We start from the raw sequence: 25188 nt of genomic DNA, 5'->3' as shown, positions 1-25188 counted from the left end.
CTCTAGGGCACCAGGGGCTTAACAGTCCTGGTACTGTATCCATTGGTAAACAGAAGAACTTCCAGACAAAGACCCTCATGAAAGTTAGAAAGGAGATTAGGGTTCATTTACATCAACATACAGTACAGGCTCCATTACTAAACATCTTGATCAGGGTCTCTTTCCTACTTCAGAAGTCCAACAGGAGATAGGTGGAGGTGGGTATTCTTGCTAATCCCAGGCTGAGGGGTTTAGACATAGGGCTCTCTTGGAAGCATGCAAACCTCTTCCAGCATGACCATGCCTGTGTCCATAAAGCAAGCTCCATGAAGACATGGATTGCCAAAACTGGAGTGAAATACCTCAATGTTCTGGTAAACCGAAAACTTCAGAAGGGAAGAAGACTGTGCACAAGCTCTGCCACATATGGGGCACTGTTTTCTAAGTGGAGAACAGTGTTTTCTCCATGACATTTCAAATCTCCAGAAGAAAAACATTCAAGTATTTTTGGAGCTCTCTTGTGGAAAAAGTGGAGCAAGTGCCTAAGAGGGTACCTCCTACTGACTCCATAATGTACCTGGTAAACAACAACGCTCAAGTTTAGAACAACGGTCACTCTGAAGAACTTATCCTCACTCAGTGGATACGTCCTGCATTCGGGGAGGCAGCAGCAGGATTTTCTGGTGTTTTGGTGTCCATCAATGTGGGCAAGGTTTCTATAGCAGCTTCATAGTAGCAGAGTTCATGAGGTGGAAGAGATTCAGCTAGAAAATCTTGTGGACATTAGACTGCTCTCATTCTGTTTAAGCTGCAGCTTGTATAGAGTAAAACATGCATGTTTAGCATCAGGTGGGTTTTATTTTTGTAAGGAATATAACAATTTCTTGCAGTGGAAAGTAATTTATGGCCTATGATTCCTGGACATGACCACCCTGCTGAAATACACTGACACACAGATGTAAATGTAACTATTTATAATATGGACAAAATACACATTATTTAGGGTTTTCATTTTCACCATTTTTATGCATACAATATATGTTACAGTAAAATAAACTGAGAAAACGGGGAAAAAACAGCCCAAATAACATGTTTGTGAGTGCATTCATTAGTCAGTCTACAGAGTCTCTATTTTGCTTTTATTTATTTATTTATTTAATTATTTTTTCCTCCCTATTTTCTTATACATTAGAAGAAAAACATGGTATGTCACTGCTGTGGCAGTTTGTACACAGGCCATCAACTTCCTTCTGATTACACAGAGGCTCTAAAGACTCTGATAATATATATATATATATATATATATATATATATATATATATATATATATATATATATTTTAAAAAAGATTGAGACCATGAAAAGTCTTTAGAGAAATGTACAGGGTTACAGTTTGATCACATATTCCATCTCTCCAGAAAATAAAAAAAAGGCTGTGTGAGGTTTCTACTGAGGGATCCAGATGAGCAAGCTCCCTTTTTGTTTCAGTGTCAGTGTTAACGAAGAGTCGAGACCAAGCTCAGATCGAGGTCCCGGATGAGCTGAGTGCAAGATCTTGGCTGATTTCAAAGAAATTTATAGGGAGCCAAGTTAAAAACCTCATAAACAGAACTGAGGCTAATTAGCGCCCTCTTTACTAGCCTTAATTCATGTTTTGGCAGATCTTGCTCTGGCTTTAAAAAAAACAAACAGAAAAACAAAATTTTTTAGCTTCATCAGGCCAGGACTATCTGAGTTCCAGTTCACCCAACACCAGGGTTACATCAGTCCCAATCACCATTTTTAGAGAGGTTTTATTTGGCTACTTTGCCCTCTGCTGGCGTCTCTCCGTTATCTAGCGTCTTGAGGAGGCGGAAGAGACCAGCAGCCTCACGGATTCGACTGAACTCGATACAGAACGCCTGCACCTCGATGAACAGGTCCTGCACGTTGATGATCTTGTTGCGGATCAGTGACTGAAGAAAAACGCACACTAGGCGCACTAACCGATTCTGATAGAGAGACAGAGAGAGAGGGGCAAATAAATAAAGGCTGGTTCGATCTTGATACTGATTACACCTGAGGTTTTGTTTATTGGAGTCAGTGAGGATGACGCAGCTATGAAATTTGTTTTGTGAAAGTTAGGTTTACTGACCTGCATGTACTTGTCCTTGATTTGCTCGCAGGTTGAGATGCAGTTAGAGATATACAGGTGGATGAACTCGGGCGGAAGATCCACCGCCGTCGTCAACCTGAAGCCCATACACCACATAACGTTCCAGTTATAATAAAGAAATGATCATTAAGACCTAGCGCTCTTTACGCACAAAAACTCACAAAAAAAGATATGATTTATGATTAATACCTCTGCTGTAAGAGTGTTAGGAAGCTGTGTACCTGTTCACCACCTCCATGGAGTGTAAGGACATGTCCATGTTGACCAGTACGGAGAAATATTCTGTAATCTGGCTGGAGGACATGAGCTTCAGCAGCATCTCGATGGCCACCAGTGGGTTGTTTTCCACTAGATCGGGCAGTTTAGCAGGGGTGAGGCCGATGTGGTACACCAGCTTTGGATCTTTCTCCAACTCAGCCAGCAGCTAAGAAAAAGAGAAGAACATGGTGAATCTGATTGGCAGAAACAGACACGCTTTATACAGAAGTAAAAATAAAGTGTCTGATTTTAATTAATACAGAAATGTGTCCGGTTCTTGTCTGTGTGTTTAAATTCTGACTTCACATGTGGAGAGACTAGATGTGGTACCTGAGACTGCTGAGATGCTGAGAGCGGGCTCTTGAAGGCTTTAGCCATGATGCGTTTGGTCTCGAGGCCAGTGGCAGCGCGGACACACATGGAGCGATCCCACTGCACACGGTGCTCGGGCTCAGCTGGACTCAGCCACGCAAGCTCGGCCTCGCTCGCCTGGAATAACGGAGGAGCCGGCCGGATCAGCTCGGGACGGAAATGACCTGCACGTGGAAGAAACAAGAATAAATACAGCCTCTCACTGCACTCCAAGAAGTACTGATAAATGAGTGCATGCAAATTTCTTATGCAACTTATTGCTTGAGGGCACAAAGCCCTCAAGATTCAGCAGCTGCAAAAGTATTGAAAATAAGTGTAATGCTTTATATTAAGGCTCCTGTTACCTAACAATGAACTTCAGCATTAATAAACCATACGTAATGTTCAAGTAGCTAACAGATGTTTTAATTGACATTTATTTAAAATGTTAGCTAAATAAACCCCCATTAACTATTTATTTAAGTCTAAAATAATTAAAAAATATAATTTTGTGGAACATGATGGTTGACGCAGCAGACCCATGGGTGAGACTCTTCTATACCAAGTTATTTCTGCTGATTAGGGAATAACAGGTCTGCAAATGCCTCCAGAAATCTTAATGAATTTGAAACAAAGTGGAATAAGCATGTTTGTTTTAACTCGTCTCTGGGAATCAGAAATGTATTGATGGGCAACAGACACATCATTTGACCTAACAGAATTCTTCAGGTTTTTTTTCGCTCGTCATGGACTACTGATGCTACTCACCTAATATTGTATAATAATGAGCTTAGGGGAATTTGAGTGGGGAAAAGTTCCATGTTTTTAGATTTTACATCTAACACTAATGAAGCAGACTGAAGAGTAGCAAAATATAAAAACCGATTCTGTAGTGGTTTCTGGTTTTGGATGTTTATATGTATTCATAAACTCCAGTCTTCAAATCACAAGATAACAACATAAATCACTAAGCTTTGCTTTTGCTAAAGTAAACTCAATGTTTCATTTTTTTCATTGTTGTTTTGAAAAGTGGATCCAGTGTAAATACACCGATTCTAAACATTTTAAATTCAAAGAAGAATCTCAAAGCTTACACGCGGCCTTAGAAGTAACCGTTACTTTAGGTTAGAATGTTTACTGTAACAGTAACTGGAAGTACACTTACTCTCCAGAGGTGGGCGTGGCCCTGTAACCAGTGACTCTGTGATCTGATTGGCTAAGGAGCTGTCAAAGCCAGAGTGGGAAGAGTCAGGGTCAGGGTCGCTGAGGAGGCTGGGAAAACTGGCTTTGCTCTGAGTGGGAAGCTCCGACTGACGCTCTGGATTGATCACACACACACACGGACGGTGAGTTATTCTGCAATGCGATGCTCATACTTTTTTATAACCCATCAGCTCTGCAGTTCAGTTCAACAGAAAAAGGTGATTACCGGCAAGAGCAAGCTGGAGTCCACTGATGTCGATGGTCTGCGGTGCCGAGCTCACATCCATGCAGGAGATCTGGCGTGGGGTTTTCTTGAAGAGCTCCCGAGGAGGAGCGAGCATCAGCTGGGAGAGGAAAAACTTCTCAGGAAGAGTGACCGGGGGAAGAAAACCTGGACAAGAGGGAAGAACAAACCTGTGACTGTGTGTGACTAAAAAAATATATAATAATCCAGCTACATACAGCTATGTAAGCAAGTGAGCTCAGTCTTTTTTACTTTGTGTATGTTAAACACAGCCAAAACCAAGTGCACAACCCTGATAAACTGCTCCACCAATTAGCCAGAACATTAAAAACACTGTGTAACAAAAACACTGCTCTGACTCAGAGGCCTGGACTCCAAAAGACCTCTGAAGGTTTGCTGTGATATCTTGATTCAAAACAGCAACACATCCTTTAAATCTTGTAAGTTATGAAGTGGAGCCTCCATGGACAGGTCAACACCTTGAACCTCACCCTCCATGAGCCACTGGGTCAACACCTTTCTGAGCAGCACGTGCAGTGTGTCAGGAAGCATTAAACTGCTGAACCTGGACACTGTCTCAGGGAACATGTTGACATGAAAGGGTGTACATGGTCTGCAACAATGTTTAGGCTGGTGGTAAGTGTCAAAATAACATCCACATGAATGGCAGAACTCAAGGCTTCCCAGCAGAACACTGCCCAGAGCATCACACCACCTCCACCAACTCGCTTTCTTCCCACAGTGCATCCTGAACGCAATGACTTCACATGAGTTAAATGTGTTTCTCTCTCACACTGCACATTTCACCCGCATCCAACACAAAGAATACAATATACGAGTGTTTGCTTTCTGTTTAATACACAATATTGCCAAAAGTTTTGGGACACCCCTCCAAATCATCGAATTCAGGCGTTGTTTTTCAGGGGTTGACTCGGCCCCTTAGTTCCAGTGAAGGGAACTCTTAATGCTTCAGCATACCAAGACATTTTGGACAATTTCATACTCCCAACTTTGTGAGAACAGTTTGGGGATGATCCCTTCCTGTTTCAACATGACTGCACACCAGTGCACAAAGCAAGGTCCATAAAGACATGGATGAGGGAGTTTAGTGTGGAGGAACTTGACTGGCCTGCACAGAGTCCTGACCTAAACCAGATAGAACACCTTTGGGATGAATTAGAGTGGAGACTGTGAGCCAGGCCTTCTCGTCCAACATCAGTGTCTGACCTCACAAATGAGCTTCTAGAGGAATGGTCAAAAATTCCCATAAACACACTCCAAAACCTTGTGGAAAGACTTCCCAGAAGATTTGAAGCTGTTATAGCTACAAAGGTTGGGACAACTCCATATTACATTCATGTGCATGTAAAGGCAGATGTCCCAGTTTTCCACTCTAATTCATACCAAAGGTGTTCTATCAGGTCGAGGTCAGGATTCTGTGCAGACCAGTCAAGTTCCTCCACACCAAACTCCCTCATCCATGTCCTTATGGAACTTTATGGTATGTTGAAGCATTAAGAATTCCTTTGACATGAACTAAGGGGCCAAGCCCAATCCCTGAAAAACAACACCTGAATTGAATGATTTAGAGGGGTGTCCCAAAACTTTTGGCAATACAGTGTATATTCATCCGTGAGTGGTCATAATGTTCTGGCTTTATGTTTGTTTTGAATATTACACTCATCAGCATATAGAGTCTGTAACAGTGGTAGAACAGCAGACCTGAGAGGTGGCGCTCGTGCTCGTCCTTGCCGGGGTTGAGTAGGTGAGCGAACACGGCGCAGAACGGGTTAGAGGCGAGCGGCTCGGTTCGGTACATCTCCCACAGCAGGTAGAGCGCGGCGAGGCGCTGAGCGGAACCTGGAAGCAGGTCGGCATGCTGCAGGAGCAGCACGAGCACGGAACCCACCCGGAAGTGCTCGGCTTTACCGAAGCAGTGGTGGAAGGCGCTCGCGAGGCTCTCGAACGAGGTGCCGGCGCACGCCTCCTCCGACAGCAGGCCCAGCAGTGTGGTCAGCTCCTTCGGCGCTAAAGTCATATCCCTTCTCCCGTCAATAAGCAGTACAGTTTAAGAAGAATAAATGGACTAATAAATAAATCACAGACTCGGGTTTGTTGGCTCACGCGCCAACCAAAACAACCAAGCTAATGCTAGCTGTTTAGTTTAGTTAGCCAGCATACTTCATCATTACTAAACAACATACTACGTTCTTAACAATTTCCTATTAACAAAACAAATATCCTACAATGGACTCAAACTAAGCGTTTATTTCCACCTTAGCTGATGAGCTCGAAAGCAAACAAACGGTTCAGCATCTCCCACAAACCCTTGCAGTGGAGTGCCGAAATGCCTCATGGGAACTGTTGTTCAATAAAACATTATAAACGTTGTTCACATAAAACTATTTTTTTAGATCCTTAGTTTTTTTTCAAACAAATATACATATATAAATGAATCGTTTTATGATAAAACTGTTAATATGTATTTTTATTACAACGCTATTCAGTAAATATGTTAAAAAATTTTAACCCGGAAGCGAACCGCTGTTAACCCCCTCCTTTTGTATTACCCACAATCCCTTCCTTCTTCCTTTTCGAAGTTCGTCGGTTAGAGTGAGTATTGGCGATCAGAGTCTGGTTCACAAATCTACCTTCATCTGTTATGTTTTAATAAATAAAACCACTCATCTTTGTTGTATATATGTTTATAAGATGTTTAAAATGGCGCGTGGGTAGAAATTGGTGTTTTTTTATTGACTGATATGCTTTAAAACCGGACATATTGGCTGCTAGTCCGGTTGCTAGCTAAGCACAGGAATTGCGTGTAGCGCGTCTGCACTACGTGTGTGTGTCTGTTTCTGTTGGAAGTTTATATTGAAATAATAATTTCTTCCTTTATAATCGATCAGATGGCACCGCTGAAGAAAGGAGGTGAGAAGAAGAAAGGGCGCTCCGCCATTAACGAGGTGGTGACCCGGGAATACACCATCAACATCCACAAGCGCATCCACGGCATGTGAGTGCGAGCTCCACACTAACTTTACACTCTCCTCAATCAAGAGTCAAGTTAAGAAACTTTTTATATCGGTATACAGGCTGTATAGTAGAGCTGTATTATTGCAGGCGTGATGTCATCGCTTTGCGACAGTCTGCTTCGTGAAGCACGTCACGTGTTATTATACAGGGGTAGTTAGTGGTTGTGATGCTGATCTGTAGCTTGGAAACTCCAGGAGGATGTTAGATTGCTTTGGTAGAGAAGTCAGGCAAAGGTAGAGGTTTCCCAGAGTTCCTGATTTCTGAGGTCACACTTTTCCATGTCGGATATTTCCAAGATCCTGGTGGATTTCAGCAAGGAGTGTTCTAGCTTTGTTCATCTTTAGGTGGTTATCTGGTAAATGTGTGTTTGTGCTGCATCATTTGAAAGCTTATGTTCTTTGAGCGTTGAGATTTAGTGAATTTTGAGCTCGGCGCTCTCTACAGGGGAATGGCAGCATCAGCAACACAGACTGTTTTGTCACCGATCTATAGGCGTCCTCTGAGATCTGATTGATGGTGCTGGTGTAGGAGCTGTGGTGGTGTCTTCTGTTTACATTTCACTAATTTGTCGTCTTGATTGCATTAATAGTGTCCTGACCCTTGCAGACTTGGAGATGTAGTGTATATAGTGTATAACACTGTGTTTATATAACCACTAAGTATTGAGGTGTGGAATAGGATCTCCTTATGCAGCAGAAGGGGTGGAGCTACCAGAGCCTCCTCAGGTTAGGAGCACAGCTGAGAGTGAATGTTCTTGGTTTTAAACAGGATATGTCAGAGGAAGCTGATCCTGGTGTCATGAGGTTCCACACACTGATTAATCAGCTCTGTTTAGTGCAGAATATCAGTGTTTGATTAGACGTGTTACTGGACCCCAGTATATAGTGAACTGGTTTTTCATCATGGTGCTGGATGTTAAGTTGCCTTTGTCTCACATACATTACTGCACAGTGCAAATTCTTTCTTTTCATATCCCATTCTTGGAGGGTTGGTGTCAGAGTGCAGGGTCAGCCATGATACAGCACCCCTGGAGCAGGGGGAGTTGTGGGCCTTGCTCAAGGGCTTAACAATGGCAGCTTGGTGGTGTTGGGGCTTGCACCCCAATCTTCCAATCAACAACCCAGAGCCTTAAACACTTGAGATACCATGAATGTTTCAGTGTTTTCACTAATCCACATGCACCTCAGGAAGGATTGTTACTTAGCGGAGGAGTTGAATCAAGAGTGCTGGGGCAGGATGGTGTAGGATTTGAGTAGTAGAATAAACATGACCTCCTCTGTTTATGAAATGGCAGTATGAGAACTGTTCATATCTGTTAATCAAGTTTGATATGCGCGAATGGACTTGTTCTTAAAAACTGATCTTCTGTCCTGCAGCTCCTTCAAGAAGCGAGCCCCACGTGCCATCAAGGAAATCCGCAAGTTTGCCGTGAAGGAGATGGGCACGCCCGACGTCCGCATCGACACCCGTCTGAACAAGGCTGTGTGGGCCAAGGGAGTCAGGTAACACGCACTACACCCAGAATAACCTGATTCAACAAGGTTCCATCAGAGTTATGGACTGAAGGCCTACCCGTGCTCAGATCTGTTTTGTGTGTCATCAGGAACGTCCCATATCGCATGCGTGTGCGTTTATCCAGGAAACGCAACGAAGACGAAGATTCACCCAACAAGCTGTACACACTCGTCACGTACGTCCCCGTCACCACGTACAAAGGTGAGCGAGCTGAGCACACGCCGCTGATTTTACACTGTTTTTGATTCATTTAAACTGAGTCAGGTACGAGATTGTGATCCACATAGATAGATATTTCCCAGAAGGAACCCAAAGCTGGAAAATTGAGCTGAGCATCTCATTGAGATCTCGATCATCTGTTCATCTCTTTAAAGGCTTGTGTAGCAGAATTTCTGCTCTGTAATATCGTCTGGTGTTTAAATTGTTTTACTAATAACGTCAATACTGAATTCTGACCCGAGCTGCTGGTACACTTTGTATGTTGGTGACTTGTGTGAGATTCGTCTGATAAAGATGGGAATTGTTCCAAGATAACTGCAAGTCATCTAGTGTCAGTCATGTAGCTTATATTTGTGGGTTTTCTGCTCACAGTTCTGCTGTGCAGATCATGACTATCATGATTCGCTGTAGTGGAAATCAGCAGCAGATGGATTGTGAATAATAAGCTCTAATGTTGCACTTTCTTTTGCAGGTCTTCAGACCGTCAATGTGGATGAAAACTAATGTACATCTCGTGAAAATTGTAATAAAATTCTAAAAAGAATTTGGGCTTGCTTGTTTTTTTTTCTTTTTTCTCCTTTCTTTGGCCCCAGCTTCAGCAGGAATGCTGGCACCTCACACCACAGGTCTCAGTTGGATCCTGAGCTCTGGTTACTATGATTACATCTTCAGGATGTGCACTTACTGTAGGTGAACATTAGCTTCCTCGATCAGTGTGAGAGTTGATCTGAAGAACACACTACTGTTTTACACACTGAGGCTTCAGCTGCAGGCTGGATCTTTAACTGGTCTTGTACCAGTCAGGTCACACTGGAGAGATGAGAGTTCACAGCAGGAATTTCAACCTGAAATGATGGTCTATCAGCTCAATAATTACAATTAAACCTTAATGATTGATGTACTGATTTTTGGGAAGATTTTACACCAGGAAAAAAATGAGCAGTAAACATGCTTTGGTGTAAGAGTTTTATTGTAATATTAGACAAAATGAAAAAATGTTTACAGGATTAAAAAATATTAAATATTTCACGTGATTAAAAAAAAAAAAGAACTGATGGTCTGAATTCAGCTGTGAGATCAGTGTTGAAGGCACGATGTGGGGGAAAGTGCAGAGATTTTCGCTTTAATCATACACAGGAACAGAAGATCATTAAAAAAGATGGTACAGATTTATAACACTCCACAGAAATGGTCATTTAGTACTTTTTTTTTTAAGGTCAGTGCTTCTACATTTTGGATGCGTCATGTACATTTCTAAGCTTTTTTTTTTTTATTCTTTTTCCACAGGATGGTAAACTTTAAATTCCTCACATCAGTTCTGTGTGCTACATCATACAAGTGTGTGGTGTAATCATTAAGGCACTGTTTTGTTTTTGTCCCCCCCATATATGGTCAGTGAAATAAGAACATCACATCTGAACTCCTTGGCCCCATGGTTTAATAGTTTAATCTTATTTAAGGAAAGACCAGCTTCCCCTTAATGGTCAAAAAACATTCACAGACCCTCACCGTTGTCACTGGGCCACTGAGATCCACCACCTGGTCCTCCAGAGAGAACAAGTGGATCAAATACTAACTAACTACTTCTGTCTGGTTTTATTTCCTTCTCTGTAAATCACATTAGCAAGCAGTGTGTCTCTTATGTTCCCCATTTCACCCAGATTCTAATTAGAAACATTTAAAGCCTAGTGAACTCAGGAGTGTCTATAAACCCTGCTGTAGCCTGGTGAGCCACTAGCCAAGAGTCTCTCGTTTCTATGTTCTCATACTTCGTGTACTTCTCCTTTCACAATTCTTGGACTGAGCTGAAACCGAGGAACTTACAGACCTGTGACTGAATCAGTGCAGAACTGAAATGGTTGATGCTCCAGAATTAACTGAGAAAACACTTTTTCCCCCCCCTATCATGAAGGACCATACTGATTCTAATACTTTTATTCCAACCTACAAAATGTTGATTTCTTCTTCTGCCACAGGGATGAGTAGAAATGGCTCTTTCTGTTTTTCTACCCCATCCCTGGTGTTTCCTTGTTGCACATGGATTGAGCAAAACCCAAGAAATTGGCTATAGAATCACAGCTTCCTTTTAGTCAAGCATCTAAAGAGGTCAGTCAGGTCTCAGCTGATGCTGTGCTGGACCATTAGCAGTCCTGATCGCTGATGATACTGCTTCTCCTTCGCCACCACAATCTTCTCACCGAGATCCACTGGTGTTTCCAGGAAGTTTACCAGTACCTGCTCGGTCAGCAGCGAGGCCAAAATCTGCTCAAAACTCACCGTCCAATCAGTGTCTGCCTCCGACACGCTCCCTCTGGCAGAAGCAGAGGCCGCCTGGTCCGATTCCTTCGGTTCAGTTCCCTTGTTCCGGGCCTCACCGATCTGCAGTACTAAACTGGTGACCACAGCTATGGCTTGGAAGAGTTCATTTTCACCAGGGATGCCATGGAACATGCTGCACAGCGTCTTGCAAAATTGGACGAACTCTCGCTGTTGGAGAAAGAACACGGTCACGTTCGTCTCGAACAAAATGGCTTTAAAATACAGAAAAATGAAATCAGAAAGCTTGAGCTAAAACACAGAGAAAAGCCATGGACTGAATTAAAAAAAAGTGTGTCTGAGGGATGAGGCCCACAAACCTGCCCGGGTTACACCAGAGCAAAAAATTTCTTTAAACTACTGAGAGAAGCTTGTGGAAGGCTACACCAAGTTCAGGCAACTAAAAGGCAATGAAGTCAACCAAATAGTGTATCAAAACTTTTTGCTGAAAAACTGATATAGATAAAAGCTTTCTTATGGTAAAATAAAAGTCCTTTGATGCCCCAAGTGAATTAAACACAGGAAGCATTTGAGTCTGAACATCATTAGCCTGGTGTTTTTAAACAAATAAATTTACATTAACATAATCAAATGCAGATTAGGATTTCAGTTTCTAGACCTTTCTTATTTTTCCAGAGAGGAACACACCAGTTTATAATATAAGAAAGGGAACGGTAGTTTAGTGGTTAAGGTGTGGGACTACTGATCAGAAGGTTGTGAGCTTGAATCCCAGGTCCACTAACCTGCCACTGCTGGACCCCTGAGCAAGACCCTTAATCATAAATTGCTCAGTTATATGATAAAATGTAAGTCGCTCTGGATGAAGGTGTCTGGCAAATGCTGTAAATGTAAGAAAGATCTTCTAATGACTTCCTGTAACGAATGAATATAATTCCACTGAAAACACACACTACGAAGCTGACCCTCTCGATCACAGACGTATTGTTTTGTGTTTTTGCAAGATTGTGTGTCCGACTGTCTGGAGATGAAGTACCTCAACCTGCTGGGTCTGGATTTCATTAGACATGACCTGATCTCACTCAGTTGAGCTAAAAGACTTTATCATGGTTTGATCAAAAAGGACTCACTTGTTTCATATGAGGCAGTGGTTTCTCCAGACCTTTGTCTTTCTCCTTGCCCAAATCCTTCAACATCTGCTTCAGCTGCTCTTCATAGCTTTTCCCCTCTCCTGAAAAAATTGCAAAACCAAACCAGTTTAATCCAAGTCCTCTGAGGGTCATGGTAATTTATTTGCATTGGATTCGATGAAGAGCTCTGTGCCTTTTATCTCTCACTTGGGAAGCCTTTATAATACAAATTAAAAACATTTTTCCAAGCAAATAAAAAACAGAAAAGTGATAAAGCAGGATGTAAGACAGCAGTACCGACTCCAGACAGGGAAGACATGTAAAGTTTATTCGTCTTCTCCAACTGACCTGCACACCACACTAAAGTATATTAATTAAATATTTACTGGTTTATTTATACAGTAGACATTATAACTAAATAACTAAATAACATGACCAGCAATGAGCAGGGTTCTCATGAAAACAGGTTAGAGAAATGCAAAGAAATGTTCTTCCAGTTTTTGCCCACAAGGTGGTGCTGCCCCCAAACCTTTAGAGTACATTCAGGTGATTGGGATGATGACAATGGTTACTCGTGTTTGCTCCACAGAGTTTGTAAAATACAGCTTCTTAAATCACCAATCAATAGTTCACAGTAAAACTGGGCATCATTCCACTCTGTATGCTTCACTGAATATAGAGATGATTTTATATTTCATGGACAGTAAGAGAGGCTGCTCCAAAATTGCTCAAGCTTATGGCTGCTATAAAACACCCCATATTTGGTGCCAATAAGCCAAAGCATTGTAGAGATTTCATATTCACTTATCTCTTAGATCATTGTAAAGAAGAGCTGAACTAAATTTGTTGAAAAGGGTTTAGGAGGAATTCACAAAAGTATTAATAAACAAACCCCTAACTTTCCAAAATCATCCTCTTCTCCAGGATGTTAAAAGTTTACATTTTCTACTGAAGGTCACTTATCTGAATATATTTGCTAAAGCAGATGTTGTGAGTTAATGTTCAGTACCATTGGGCAGGTTGACACAGAGAGGTCTGGTGGTGGAAAGGATGTGAGGCTTCAAAGGAGAAGGATTGGATTCATTTTCAGTCAGGGCTGAAAACAACAGAAGCACAAGCAAGGATGAAAAATGCGTTTGTGGTTTTAAGAGTTTTCATTACAAAACAAACAGAACTGAGGTGATTAAACTGATCAGTTTATTAGTTTATCTTTTATATAAGACTGAGAAATATGAGTTGATAAAAAAAAAGTTGCATTTATTTTAACTTGGAGTTAAGAGTTCTAAAGGGATTTAACTCACCGGGTGGAATGTGGAGACGATAGAGGAGTCTGACCTTCTCATTCAGCTCTTCACAGTACAGGATGTCTACAGAAAGAGAGAGAGAGAGAGAGAGAGAGAGAGAAAGAGGGGGGAGAGGGAGAGAGAGGGGGGGGCAGAGAGAGGGAGGGAGGGGGAGAGCGGGGAGAGAAACAGGGTTGAGAGGGAAAGAGAGAGAGAGAGAGAGAGAGAGAGAGAGAGAGAGAGAGAGAGAAAAGGGGGGGAGAGGGAGAGAGGAAGGGAGGGAGGTGTGGCAGAAATAGAGAGAGAGAGAGAGAGAGAGAGAGAGGACGAGAGAGAGAGAAACAGAAAAAAAGAGAGAGGGAGAGTCTGTTACTGTTATATGACATGATGTAATGAATAAAACATGAAGGAAAATGCTGTTACTGGAAGATAAACACACACACACACACACCGATCCAGCGGGCAAACTGGTTGAATGTGATGTGGTTTCGTCCATCCTGGTCCAGCAGGTTGAAGGTTCTCTGTGCCAGTATATCAGTGTGTGATCCACACGGCCATGGCATCAACAGCTGGTACAGGCTCTTAAACTGGGCTCGGTCCACCTGGTACTGTTCAGGAGAGGCGGAACACACGGCGTCTGCCCAGTACAGGTTAATGAAATGTTCTGTCTACAACACACACACACACACACACGCAGGTCATTTAATCCGAGTGCTTCTTTTTACCCCATACAAGAAACAATACTGTATCATCAGAGTCATCAGACACACCTTAAAAAGGTCGTAGAGTTCTGACAGAACCTCCTGAGAGAGCGAGACACCAGGAGAGACGAGCCGCAGCTACGGAAACACAACACATAAAATAATAAGATAATGAAACACTTTAAATCCACTCGTGTAGAATGGGTTTGTGAGTGGAAGCTGATAAATCCCACACGTACTAAATATCTGTGCTCATGTACTGCCACGCTTACTTACATAAAGCCCCGCCCCCAAATACCCATATATGGTAAACGACTATAAATAACTCTGTATGATATAAATCAAGTCATTGTTCTGCTCAGTGACAGTGGGCCTCTTTATCATTCAACTTTCAGGATTTTATCACGGATTAGATATAAAGATGAAAAGTGTGTGTGTGTGTGTCTTACCGTGTTCTCTTTAGTTGTGTCCTCATGAGCCTGAAGCACTTGGATTCTGTGTCTCGATCTCATCCTTTCCAGTTGCTTTACCGTCAGGTCCCCAAATTTCTACACACACACACACACACACACTCTTAATGTTTTTTTATCTTTATTTCTAATTTGTAATAAAATCCTGATAAACACTAAATATCTAAAACTACTTTTTTAACTAGATGTTGGTGTGCACACACACACACCTCATATGCATCACTGATCAGAGCGCTGATTTGTGTGTGTCCTTCAGACCCGGAGTCTTCAGAACTCACACACGACCCCTCATCGTCTCTGACACGCTCCAGGAAACTAAACACACACATGCACACACAGTTCATTTCTGTGACATGCGATATATGAGGTCATTCAGTCTGTTCCAAACGGTTTAATTATATGTATCTCTTCACATTATTGGAAGAAAAAGTGTACGAAAATAGAGATATTCAGAAATATTATGTTTTCTAAATGCTTACCTGATAAATTAGACATTCAGGGTGTACTATATTTTAAAGATGTGTGTATACCTGGTCAGTATCATCAGAGACTGCCCATCATCGGTGCTAGCACAAATCTCATCGACGTTAGCATCAAGCACAGCTAGGCCGAGCTGGAAAATGATTCTGACGCCATGGCAGAAGAAGCAGTCGAGGATACGCAGACCACTACGAAGCGGAACAGCGCTGAGGAACAGAGCGAGGAACCAGGAGAGCGAGAGCGATGAGAGAGCTGTAAGGTCTGGGACACGTTCGGCAAGGTGCGGCAAGCGCTCACGGATCAGCTCCTCGAACACGGAGCGGTCCACCTGAGCACCTGGGGGGAAAGAGAAAGAGAGAGAGAAGAAGAAGAGAAGAAAACATCTGTATTATTATTATTATCATTATTATAACATCATAATAATTGTTATTTTAACAAAATCACATATTTCCTTGTGAGGACCTTCCACTGACACATAGCTACCATAACCCTGACCTTCAACTTAATAACATAACAGAAAACCTTTGTTCCTTTTATCCGTTTTAGCAGTTAAAATAGAAATAGTTTAACTCATCACACAGCATCTGCAGACAAACACACAACCATGCAACACTGCAGTGCTAACCACAATTTGACAAGCTCTGCTATAAATAACTGTTATTCTTTTCTCACATATTCTCTGTTATACTTCTCACATACACACACACACACTCACCAATGACTCTGCGGTTGAAGTAATCGGGCAGCATTCTTTCACACACTGTGACCAGCAGCCAGAAGGCTTCTTCCTCTCTCGTGTAGAGCAGCAGCACTGATGCTAAAATGTTCATAGACTGGACCCACAAGCACACGAGACCAAAACCCATCAAAATGTATCGACATTTCTGGACATATTACAAAATGCATACACTTTAAGACAGTTGCATAATGCTGTATTAAATACATTCAATAAAAATATCTATTAGAATCTGGCACAAAATGATTACATTTAAATATTATTAATTAATTATTATTAAATTATTACTACATCTCTGTATAGGTGTGACCCTGTAGATGAAAGAGTTAAATCCAATCAGATGGGAAGGCAGAGTGAAAGGAGAGTTTTTAAAAAAGCTTTAGTGTTAGTTTGATAAAACACTGTAACTAGTCTTGAGGAACAGGTCAGATAGCAGACATATTTTTAATGGCCTCTGGGAATGAACTGATCATGAAACTCTTAGCTTCAGCTCATATACACTGTAAACGTCTGCCAGATGCTGCAAAGCTTCATTTTACTGAACAGGATAAACATAGACTGAACCACAGCTGACATTCACCGCAATCAGGGGAAGTGATGACCAGTCTGGCTTGACAAATCAAACAGAAAGAAGGTGGTGTGCATATTGCGGAAGGACTGTGTGTGTGTGTGTGTGTGTGTATGTATATACACTATATTGCCAAAGGTTTTGAGCCGTCTGCCTTTACATGCACATGAATTTCAATGACATCCCATTCTTAATCCGTAGGGTGTAATATGGAGTTGGCCCGCTCTTTGTAGCTATAACAGCTTCAACTATTCCGGGAAGGCTTTCCACAAGGTTTAGGGGTGTGTTTATGGGACTTTTTTGACCATTCCTAGAAATTGAGAGGCACTGATGTTGGACAAGAATGCCTGGCTTGCAGTCTCCACTTTAATTCATCCCAAAGGTGTTATATCGAGTTGAGGTCAGGACTCTGTGCCGGCCAGTCAAGTTCCTCCACACCAGACTCACTCATCCATGTCTTTATGGACCTTGCTTTGTGCACGGGTGTACAGTCATGTGGGAACAGGAAGGGGTCATTCCCAAACTGTTCCCGCAAAGTTGGAAGCATGAAATTGTCCAAAATGTCTTGGTATGCTGAAGCAATAAGAGATCCTTTCCACTGGAAGGGGCCGAGCCCAACCCCTGAAAAACAACCCCACACTATAATCCCCCTCCACCAAACTTTACACTTGGCACAATACAGTCAGGTGACTGCCAAACCCAGACTCGTCCATCGGATTACCAGACAAAGAAGCGTGATTGGTCACTCCAGAGAACACGTCTCCACTGCTGTAGACGTGGGCTGCTCCGACGCTTTGCATTGCATTGCACTTGGTGATGTAAGGCTTGGATGCAGCTGTTGCTGTTGTTCTCAATTGCTTCCACTATATTCTAATACCACTAACAGCCGACCGTGGAATATTCTGTAGTGAGGAAATTTCACGAATGGACTTATTGCACAGGTGGCAACCTATCACTGTACCATGCTTGAATTCTCTGAGCTCCTGAGAGCGACCCATTATTTCACAAATGTTTGTAGAAGCAGTCTGCATGCCTAGGTGCTTGATTTTATACACCTGTTGCCTTGGAAGTGATTGGAACTCCTGAATTCAATGATTTGGAGAGGTGTCCCAAAACTTTTGGCAATATAATGTATGTGTGTATATATAGACGGATATGTATATTTATAGGAGTGTGTGTGAGTGTATTAGAGTGTGCATATATAGATGTGTGTGTGTGTGTGTACCTGGCAGTAGCCGATGCCTGGGTTACGGAAGGCGTAGGCGCTCAGTACTCTGCGCAGTGCTGCAATACCCGTCTCACATTGAAACGCAGCGTGTTCAGGCAGCGAGCGCCGCAGGTCTCTCTCAATCTCATCACTTGTCTGCTCATTTATCCTCTCCTTCAGTAAATCAGAGTAAGAGTGCGAGTGTGTGTTCAGAGAGGATCTTGCATCTGGAACACACACACACACACGTCTCTTTCGGCTTCTCTCTCACTCTCCTCCTCTCTCTAGAGATTTTTCTCACACAATTTATACCGTTCTAACTCTCTTACCTGAAAAGGTCAGCCACATCTCTCCACGCAGAGATTCCGGGATGCCCGCGGCCACCAGTTTCTGCGTTTTCTCAGTGCGGAACATGTGCACGCCACGCCCGAACTCTTCCAAGTGCTCATCCCACAGCTAAAACACACACCAGCAAGATTAGGGACCACACATGGATACTGACCCTAAAACCCTACAACCTGAAGGTCCTAAAGGTCTTAATGCATTTTAATGCACTTTTAAAGAAAGGAAGGTGCAGGAGAGAGCTCATTAGAATAAAATAAAACAAAGTAGAATAAATAATTTCCCCAGCCACTGGTAGGTTCTGATACTCACATGCCTGTGCTCAGAGGATTCTGATTGGCTGGTTTGGAATGTGGTGATTAACGCTTCCTCAAAAATGACGGGATTGAGAGTGTCATCCGTGTCGTAACAAAATGTATAATATGGGGTTGAGGAAATCTACACACAAACAGAAAATTAAATACAAAAATATCTTTCTTTTTGTCATTTATTGCTCATAACATGATCTCTGTTACAATCTACTGTACCAGAGTCTTCCTGCGTTTGCTGTTCCAGTGCAACACTCGGAGCCGGGCATTCAGATTGTCCACCAGCTGGTCTCGCCGCGTCACCTCGATCAGCTGGAAAGCCCGCATCGAGCGCACGCTGATGATCACAGGGTTGGGCAGTGCACCAGTGCTCTCTGCCTTCTCCACAGACTGCACCTGATTGCAATAAAATAACTTCAGAGCTGCAGTCAGAGGCCCAGAGAGGACCAACATACATTATTAATATCACACCGAGGGTCCTAATCTTTCAAAATAACGATTTGATCAGTTATCATCTGACGTCTGTACCTCAGAGAGCGGAATGAGGAGTGTGCACTGTCCGTCCTGAAGGCTGCTGAAAGCCATGTAATTTTCTGTAACGTAAAGATTTCCAGCCGTGTGACATCGAGCATGAGGAGTCCAAACTGCACATCGCATCACTTCCTTTAGCGTCTCAGAGCGTGGGAGACCGAACAGAGACAACACGTACTGACACAGAGCCTGCTGCTGAAGTGTCCTAACACACACACATTGCAGCCATTTTTATAAATACACATCACATTTCACGCATAGTTAATATAACACTTGAACCACACATTAATACATGTGCGCGCGCACACGCACGCACGCACGCACACACACATGCACACACACATGCACACACACATGCACACACACATGCACACACACATGCACACACACATGCACACACATCTACAGGAGTTATTTTTACTTCACTCTCTATCTGTTTACTTATTTCTGTTCCCTTCTTCACTCTTTCTCTTCCTTATCCTTACATCCTTCCTTTCCTTTGGAGGAAGTGAAGCAAAAACAAAACCTCCCCACGGAAGTTACTTTCACAAGTCTCGCGTGTAGGTCTGGTTAGTGTCACATTCTGGTACAAGGTCTGTTGTGTGGGTTCCTCTTACCGTTTAGTAATATTGGAATCCGGTTCCATTTTGCCGTTATCGAACAGTCTTCGCAGTGCCATATCGCCCAGCTGTGTCATCACCGTCATCACTTCATCCACATCAACGAACATGGAGAATTCACGCTGCTTCTGCCGCGTTTGGACTCGGATTGCGTCGTTGATAAGACCGAAGGTCACGTGCTCCAGAGCTGTGACTTCTGCCCATGGGATCAGAAGCTTCACTGCACATGAAAGAAATTAAACATGAAAGTCTGGAACAAGGAGGAATAACAACCATGGGGCCATGATACATTTTTTTTACTGAAAGTCCTGTCTGAACGCTGTTTTATTATCATTCCAATTTTAAATTATGCTTGGGATTGGGATAGGGAGAGGGTGTAGTGGGGTGTAATGGAGAGTGGTGTACTGGCGTGTGGTGTGGTGTAGTGGGATGTAATGGAGTGTGGTGTGGTGGGGCATGGTGTGGTATAGTGTGATGTGGTGGGGTGGGGTGTAGTGTAGTGTAGTAGGGTGTAGTGTGGCGTAGTGTAGTGTGGTGTGTAGTAAAGTGTAGAGGGGTGGAGTGTGGTGGGGTGTAGCGGGGTGTAGTTTGGTGCAATGGGGTGGGGTGTGGTAGGGTGTAGTGAGGCGTGTTGTGGTGGGGCACCTAAGGGGAAATGCTAGGAAAAAAACAATAATTTAAAAAAGTGTACCATTTACCATATCTACCTGAGATTACTGGGAACACTGGAGTAACAAGTGCGCTCACCCTCTTTTCCGAGCAGGAAGGAGTAGAAAGCCAGGTGATTGGTGGAGAGGTAGATCCAGCCTTGTCGCGGCACTCGGCCTTTCCAGCAGCAGCAGGAGTAATGAGCCACCAATTTTTCTTTTAGCGGGAGGCCGAATCGCTGCTCGAATCTCACCATCGCCTCACGGAAACGCGTCGGGTCATCTTCCAGTGCCGCCTGGCCAACTAGCACCTCTTCAGCAATAAGGCCCTGAGATTTAAAGCAACAATGGTTTCATGAGCAATCCCCCAATAATTTGTCCAGTAAAAACACAAGAATGAAGAACTCTTGTGTGAAATGGTGCATCACTATCAGTCATATATACACACACACACACACACACACACAGTGAGTGTATGTGTGTATTTAATATAAACCTTGACTTTTCCCTGTGCAAAGTTTGCAGCATCCTGTTTGTTCTCAAATACCGACATGTACGGCAACAAGTTCATGTCCAGCCATTTCCAGTGTTTCTGAATTTCTTCTGCTGTGGCTCCTGCACAAACACACACACACGGATGCTAAAGAATACAAATGTACACATAAATGATAGACATTATGTTTAAATTGTGTAATAATGCTGATGTTCTTATAACAGTATTAATATCAATATATAAGTTGGTTACCACTGGCAATGACCCAGCTGCTTTGCGAACCCGGAACTTGTAGAAGGATCCGAAATGGAGCGACTCGTGCGTTTGAGTCCAGTACGGTGTCCAGTGCTCCCACCAACATACCTACACACACACACACACACACACACACACACACACACAGAGATTCTCAATGAGGCTCACAAACAACTGTTCAGTAACCCCCACACCATCACAGTGCTAAGGACAATGAGCTTTTACTTCCTTTTCCTCCAGTTTCACTTTGAATTCACAGGACCTTCAGACAGAACGAGGAGGTCTGACCATCAGACATCTGACACTCAGGCATACATAAAGACAGACAGTTAGAAAGACAGACATTTAGACTATCGGACAGAGAGAGAATTTTTATAAAGAAAAACATTTCATTTATAATAATTTGTATTTGCTTTGAAAAAAATGAGCCATTAATTACCTGATCACTCAATTTACATACTAATATCAGTACAAATGTTCGATCAATTTTTCTGTGGAAATTTTTTCAAAACAAGTGCAACTATATTCATATTATCTCAGCATCAAGACTGTAACTGTACGAGTGTCATGCAAAATATGTGGGTAAATTATATACACGCACACACACACAAGGGCGGCAAGGTTACTAGCGATCCAATCACATCACTCATGTGATCCGTATCACACCACAGGAAGTGTGTGTTTTTGGCCATAAAAAGATTAAACATGTGGGAAACATCGGATTCAGGAGCTGTCACTGAAGTGAGGTTAAAGACTAACACAGGCCATTGTTTATCACTAAAAAAAAAAAAAAGTTCTTCATGAGTCGGTCAGATTTAGTGGTTAATAGGAGTCACACTTTTCCTATCAGGGCTATCTTAATATGACATTTCCTCTCGACAAAGCAATCAGAAGTCTTCAAACGTTAGCATTAAATAGTGTTTGGGGAGGGGGGGAAGCGGGTAAAGTTGGGTGAGGCAGGTTGAGGACATTTCCTAATTGGAGCTCAGGTACCTGTAGATTACAGGTTGATGAGAAACAAGGAAATAATGGGGAAAAATAGATTTGTTTTAACCTGCAGGAGCTACAACTACAAAATGACAGTCATCTGACACCTCCAGAAGAATCACAAAAAAAAAAGCCAAAGGTGAGGTATACAGATAATGCTGATTGTAGTCTAAGCTCTGGGACTTGAGAAGAACGAACCAGAGAATTACACCAACCGTTCCGGTTCACACACCTCTGGACAGCTCACATCCACTCTAGAGAGCTAAAGAAACAACAAGAATCACCCTCATCTACAGCCCTATATCCATGAGATGGACCCTGACCAGAAGGAAGCAAACACCATGAAATAACAACAACAACAACAACAACAGGAGAAACTCTTAGTTAAACATTGTAGGCAAAATAGTTTGGGAAGACATTAAAGTCTGAGGTTCCAGAGGAATAAAAACAACAATCCATGATCGTTTGTGTGTGTGTGTGTGTGTGGGGGGGGGGGGCTGCAGATCTTTGGGAGGAGATGAAGAAGAAAGAGGCTCCTGTTTGAGTTTTCCAGAGGTACAAAACTGACATTTGGCTTTTCTGAGAGCAAAAGAAGGAATGTCAGATGGAGAAAGAAAGAGACAAAAAAAAATGAACAACTAGTTACTCTTTTTTCTTCGTTACACACTCCTCCTCGTCATGGAGAAGTGTGTGGACTTTCCGGGAATGCAAAAGCTGGACAAGTCTTGTGCTGAGAAAAAAAAACTCTGTAAACATTCAGCATGTAGTTTCACCACATGACCACCACACAGGAACAGAAATTTTTTTTCCCCCTTACAAAAGCCCAGTCAGCTCGGTCTCCTGAGGGTCACAGCTCGTTGCTATCTTAAACAAATACACTAGCCCATACTATAACAGGTGTGAGTTCAGCTGCTGTGTGAGACTGAAACAGGAAGATAAAAAAAACTATTTCCCAAATTTGGTTAACAGTAACCGTTAACAGCTTTTGCTTGTTGTTATTTGTCAATTATAAGCTTAGCAAGTTAATGAATAAAAGACTCACATGGTACAGGCAATAAATTTGATCTTATTATTTTTTTCAGGCTATGTGACATACACACTTCCTCCTCACGGGACTGATGATTTATACAGTTTACCAGAGGTTCAGAGGAAAGAAAGAAAAATGAGTTTGGTGATTGGAAACCTCTTGTTCTCTCTCTCTCTCTCTCTCTCTCTCTCTCTCTCACACACACACACACTTTTTTAAGTCTGGAAATGAGGGCAGCTGTTGTGAACATGAAACTGTAGACTTTCCAGACACAATTCTTAGGATGCAAAATCCCCTGAATGCCAAGACACCTTATGCATTTGAGCCTTTATTCAGATTTAGTATTGTGTTCTCGGATGGATGGAGGATTGTGTGTGTGTGAGAGAGAGAGAGATGTGCAGAAAGACAACTAATCCTGTTCTGCTACTTTATTGCCACAACTCTTATCTTCTCTACTTCATACACATCCAAAAAAGCATAGACAAATATCTGGATAGTTTTCATATATTCATAAACTTCAGGCGATTTGTTTTTATCTTGTTTATAATCTGAGATATATGAAGGACGGGAAAAACACTATGTTTGGGGCTGTCATGTCACAGCTGCTCAAATGATGACCATTTCATCAGGTTTAACTGGTTGAAAAATAAATAAACCCACCTGTGAATTTGCCCCCGGTGTCTCCATGGCCCCTTCTTCGCTGTAGAAGGAAATAATCGTTAGATTTGTCCGTGATCCAGAGATTCAGCGCATTTTTCAGCGACACTTCGGCCGGATTCAGCCACATCTCTCTCAACACACCAAAGCGCCGGACGAACCCAGCTACCTACGTCACGCACCGATACCGGAAGTAAATTCCCCGCAGTCCTTTCACTCGTATGCATTGTTTACAATCCATTTCTAGGTAGTTTCTAGTGATTTGCACCCGGCTTCACTCATAGTTTAGTGCATGATATATTTTTCCCCGAAGCGTACGTTGTTTTGTTAATTCGTGTTCAGTCGCGGTGTATAACCCACTCCCGTTAGCATGCGCTTTAAATATTCCCTAACCACCATTCACCCTGTTTTCTTCCCCACGCTGCAGTCCATTAGCGTTATTCCCTAACTTTGCGCAGATATAAACTTGATTTTGCCTCCAGCAGATAAATAGTAACCCTACCACACAGCTCCAGCTACCTAGCTAGGATCTTTCGTTAGGATCTGGGAGTCGAGAGTCGACTCCAAATCTTTGGATTCGAGTCCAAGTTGATTCATCTCTTCATCTCGAGTTAGGGCGTTGGAAGTGGGGGGGAAAGCAGGAGATTCGTCTGTCTTTATCCTGTCTGACAAACATCTCCAATAAATATTAACAGATATTAACGGATAATATTTCAATGCTAAATCATCTCAAGCCTGTCTTTTCGAAAGCGAATTAGACTTAAGTTGGCTAATTAAACTGGCGATCTGTGCTTGACGAGTGCATATGAATGATTTCTAGTCATTCGTAGTAAATGCCATTGTAGTGCATCATGTCATTTTCTAGATCTATAGTTTGTTTTTTTTGTATTTGGAAATATCAACGATGAACCGACTCTTCGAATCGATTCCGCAACCAATACCACAAAATCTGAGTCGACACCAAAATTCATGGAAACGAGGAGCCCTAGGGATTTTAAAACAGGACCGAATGCCCGTATGTGAAGAGGCTCTGTGATTGGTCTAGAACCCCGAAGTTTTTCGAGGGACGAGGCATGTATTTTGGTCTCATGAGTTCTGTGGTGCATAAATGTGCTTGGTGTTTGTTTGTTCATAAAATTTCTCACAGATGTTTTTCACCACATTTACTTGTTTCAAATAAATAAATTTCTCCCTAAAATGTGTGTCACAGAAGTGGTCCATTGTAGATGTGAATTTCGAAAGTCTGAATCTTTGTCTCTTATTTTCTCCCAGGATATGTATTAGGTTAATCAGGGGAGGTAAACACCAGGAAAAGATATTAAAAACAATGCAAGTTATTCAAGCTAATGATGTAGGGCTGCTATAGCAAATTTTAAATGAGATCAAAAAGTCAGCATGGTCCCCAAAAATTCTATCTGAGCAAAATTGTATTTACTTTGAAAGACATCCTTTTTTCCCACTGAAATGAAGCAGCTCAGATAGCATGAGGATGTGTTAAAGGTAATATGTATG

At 42.4% G+C, this 25188-nt stretch overlaps 3 protein-coding genes across 4 annotated transcripts; 1 reads left to right on the top strand and 2 right to left on the bottom strand.

Moving 5' to 3' along the window:
- Positions 1–817: 817 nt before the first annotated feature.
- Positions 818–6524, bottom strand: cnot11 (CCR4-NOT transcription complex, subunit 11). The gene is made up of 7 exons (XM_058393495.1): positions 5913–6524; positions 4173–4337; positions 3909–4061; positions 2723–2928; positions 2356–2558; positions 2114–2210; positions 818–1970 (listed from the first exon to the last, which is right to left on the bottom strand). Exons 1-7 carry the CDS (start codon positions 6226–6228, stop codon positions 1773–1775), a joined length of 1338 nt encoding a protein of 445 aa, XP_058249478.1. The 5' UTR covers positions 6229–6524; the 3' UTR covers positions 818–1772.
- Positions 6525–6755: 231 nt separating this feature from the next.
- rpl31 (ribosomal protein L31) lies at positions 6756–9504 on the top strand. Its single transcript, XM_058393496.1, has 5 exons — positions 6756–6803; positions 7100–7206; positions 8603–8728; positions 8830–8942; positions 9433–9504. The coding sequence occupies exons 2-5, from the start codon at positions 7100–7102 to the stop codon at positions 9462–9464; spliced, it is 378 nt and encodes a 125-aa protein (XP_058249479.1). The 5' UTR covers positions 6756–6803; the 3' UTR covers positions 9465–9504.
- Positions 9505–9912: 408 nt separating this feature from the next.
- LOC131355212 (TBC1 domain family member 8) lies at positions 9913–24239 on the bottom strand. 2 transcript variants are annotated; one of them, XM_058393493.1, is made up of 21 exons: positions 23680–24239; positions 22639–22722; positions 21003–21113; positions 20754–20872; positions 20358–20586; positions 19608–19830; positions 18988–19195; positions 18679–18855; positions 18464–18589; positions 18139–18265; positions 17828–18036; positions 16014–16131; positions 15349–15634; positions 15028–15133; positions 14798–14896; positions 14418–14486; positions 14099–14315; positions 13666–13731; positions 13374–13460; positions 12365–12465; positions 9913–11447 (listed from the first exon to the last, which is right to left on the bottom strand). In XM_058393493.1, exons 3-21 carry the CDS (start codon positions 21109–21111, stop codon positions 11079–11081), a joined length of 3045 nt encoding a protein of 1014 aa, XP_058249476.1. In that variant the 5' UTR covers positions 21112–21113; positions 22639–22722; positions 23680–24239; the 3' UTR covers positions 9913–11078. The 2 variants fall into 2 exon arrangements, with proteins under 2 accessions (XP_058249476.1, XP_058249475.1); XM_058393492.1 differs by lacking the exon at positions 22639–22722.
- Positions 24240–25188: the final 949 nt, after the last annotated feature.

This window comes from Hemibagrus wyckioides, linkage group LG06, assembly GCF_019097595.1.
Source record: "Hemibagrus wyckioides isolate EC202008001 linkage group LG06, SWU_Hwy_1.0, whole genome shotgun sequence".
Classification (NCBI taxonomy): Eukaryota; Metazoa; Chordata; class Actinopteri; order Siluriformes; family Bagridae; genus Hemibagrus; species Hemibagrus wyckioides.
The sequence above is the reverse complement of the archived record's forward strand: the minus strand, read 5'-3'. Positions and strand labels throughout refer to the sequence as shown.